At 54.4% G+C, this 2,579-nt stretch overlaps 1 protein-coding gene across 1 annotated transcript in view; it reads right to left on the bottom strand.

The window, feature by feature from the left end:
- QBC33DRAFT_518572 (acetyl-coenzyme-A carboxylase) overlaps positions 1–665 on the bottom strand; it is a gene marked incomplete at both ends in the record, with an annotated part of 7,410 nt that extends 6,745 nt beyond the window's left edge. Inside the window, 2 exons of the mRNA XM_060426251.1 lie at positions 101–366; positions 477–665. Coding sequence (XP_060279626.1) covers positions 101–366; positions 477–665 — 455 coding nt within the window. The remainder of the gene's footprint in view (positions 1–100; positions 367–476) is intronic.
- Between the last annotated feature and the right edge of the window lie 1,914 nt (positions 666–2,579).

Raw genomic sequence — 2,579 nt, 5'->3', positions numbered from 1 at the left:
CGGCCCCCCCCCCCGCCCCCCCCCCCCCCCCCCCCCCCCCACCCCCCCCCGCCCCCCCCCCCCCCCCCCGCGCCCCAAACCTGGGTCAAACCCGACTTACCATCCTGCCCACACGGCGTGGACATTCATCCGTTCGGCAATGTCCACGATCAGTTCCACATTGGCGTAATTGTGGTTATTTGTGCCGCCCGGAACCTCGACGTAGTGGTCCGCCATTCGGATGTAGTCGGCATTCGCCTGCAGATCTTCGGGCGTGGCCATCACGGTGAACTGGACGGCCTTCTCGTCGCCGAATGTTTCGTACGCCCATTTTCGGACAGACCGGATTTCCTTGACGGCGGCGATTCCGTTGTTTGCGATGAGGACCTGTCAAACGACCGAATTGTCAGCGCCCGATCCGCAGAAATGGTGTGTAGACCCAGAAAGTGACCGAATTCAGGACTGAAGCCCAATTGGGGGGAAGGGGACCAGCTTACGTTTGTAATGACAGTGTGGCCATCGTGGGAAGCGACAAAATCCTTCACCTTGGACGGTGGAGCATTTGCCAGGCTATTGCCGCCAATGAAGTGGTCGGCGACCTTGTGCTTCTCTGCGTACGTTGCCTTCCCGTTCATTTTGGCCACTGTACGCTTGCTGCCATTGGCGATACCAGTCGTTTCGGGCATGGCTGCGGCAGTGTGGAAGAGTGCGAGTCGGAGGAAAAGATGGTGCGCGGATTCAGCAGAGGAAGGTCTGCGTTGTCATGCAAGCGCCGAAAGCAGAGGTCGAGCTCGCCGTGTGCTCAAGAGGATGCGAATCGTACGTGTGGCCAGTTTGAGGTCTGCAAGCCAGCAGTCGGGGGTGGTTGAAGGGAGGATGTAGAAGCAGACGGGGGATGTCTGCTGCGACGGTCGTGTGGGGGTCGCGGGCTGAGTAAGGGGCGACTGGCGTGCGGTGTCCGATTCAACAATTGGCAGGAATGTGCATCTGCTCAAGTTTGGATTGTGTGACACGGAAGAAAAATTGCAGAATGAAGACAACACTCGTATCTGGAAGGTGCGGGCTCTGACACGTATTATTAAAAAAGAGACGGGGCCGGCGTTCGAGGATGTAATCTATATTCTGTACATTGCATTACGAGTCCTGGACAAAAATGGATATCGGGATTTAGTCCAGGTCCCGCTAATTTTCGATGGAAATTGCATCCAATGGCACTGGTGCTGAAAGGCGAAGATTCAGCCAGGCGACCACAATTCACCAAATTCGGCCAATCAAAGCAGCACCCGGGATGTTGGGGAAAGTCCCCCCAAGTGCACTTCCCTGTTCATCCCTGGGGACCCAGAAAATAGGTACCTACGCATACTGCGGAAGGACCGCAACAAGGACGTCAGCTTGCAGCACCATATTTCCACTGCCGAGAATTTGAATCGCCGAGTTCCTTAGGTCCGTATGCGCGAGAGAGATACCTAGCTCGAAAGACAGATGCGTACGCTGATTGTCCACGGAGCTGGCGGGAGTGGGTGGGCGTGACTTCCATGGTGCCGTGGTTGGCCGATCAACTCCACCAAAGCCCCTCGGACTCCGAATCATGACAGCATCCAACATTGTGATACCAGATCATCGTCCCAATGACCGGCCAGGGATCTCTGCAAAGTATCCAGAAAGATCCTCCAGATTCCATTCCACCTTGAACAAGTCGAGCGACCGACCCAGATAGTTGTGTCTGCGTGGTATCGGGTAATGGGGATGATCTCAACAGAGCTTTCAGGATTCAACCCTTTTTTCCCCCCTCCCTGGCCACCGTGACATCAGTCCAGCAAACCCGGGGATGTGGTAGCTCCAGTGGTGTACCTGCCACGTTGCCTTCCCATTCTAGTTATTTCACCGGCAGGGATAACAGCGTCTAAAATCTAACAGCCCAGGTTCCAAATGAGAGATATACGCATAGTATCGAATCGAGGAACCGGGAAGGTTGGCGATACATCAATCACCCCCCGTCCATTTACTGAGGCGAGAACCCCAATTGTTGAGACACAAGGGTAAAAAATGGGATAAGAAAAAATTGGAGGTCGCTTAGCGCAAGTGATAGAGCGGGTCGCGCATATCCCCAACATCTTATCCGCACCCCACTATCGTGCATAAGCTCGCACGGTTGGTACCTTGGTACCTTGTTCCTTTTCCTTCCATCCGCAAAATGCCCTTCCCGATTTCCCATGTTTGTTGCGAATGCGATCTTGAGCCTTGCCCAGCTTGATACATGAATCCTGGAATCTGACATAAGATGAACCAAGTAGAGTGTCATCTTGTTGGAATGTCAGGTTCTGGAACTTGCCAACCCATCTGAGACTGAAGCACGGAGTTACTCATTGCAATGCAGAATGCTGGCCCAGTCTTGCCCTTGGGCCATTTCCATTGCTGTGCGTATGTATTGTACATGGTCTTGAGCAACTGCTTTAAAGTGAGCTTGCGGGGGGGGGGGGGGGGGGGGGGGGGCCGGGGGGGGGGGGGGAAAACCCCGGGTTTTTTTAATTGTTGGGACAAACGGGAAGATGTTGAAATTGGTAAAAGACGACGCGCACAGTATTGTGGGGTTAGATTTA

The sequence above is a fragment of the Phialemonium atrogriseum genome, assembly GCF_030411735.1.
Source record: "Phialemonium atrogriseum strain 8032-3 unplaced genomic scaffold QBC33scaffold_31, whole genome shotgun sequence".
NCBI lineage: Eukaryota > Fungi > Ascomycota > Sordariomycetes > Cephalothecales > Cephalothecaceae > Phialemonium > Phialemonium atrogriseum.
Note: the sequence above shows the minus strand (reverse complement) of the source record. Positions and strands in the feature narration are given on the sequence as shown.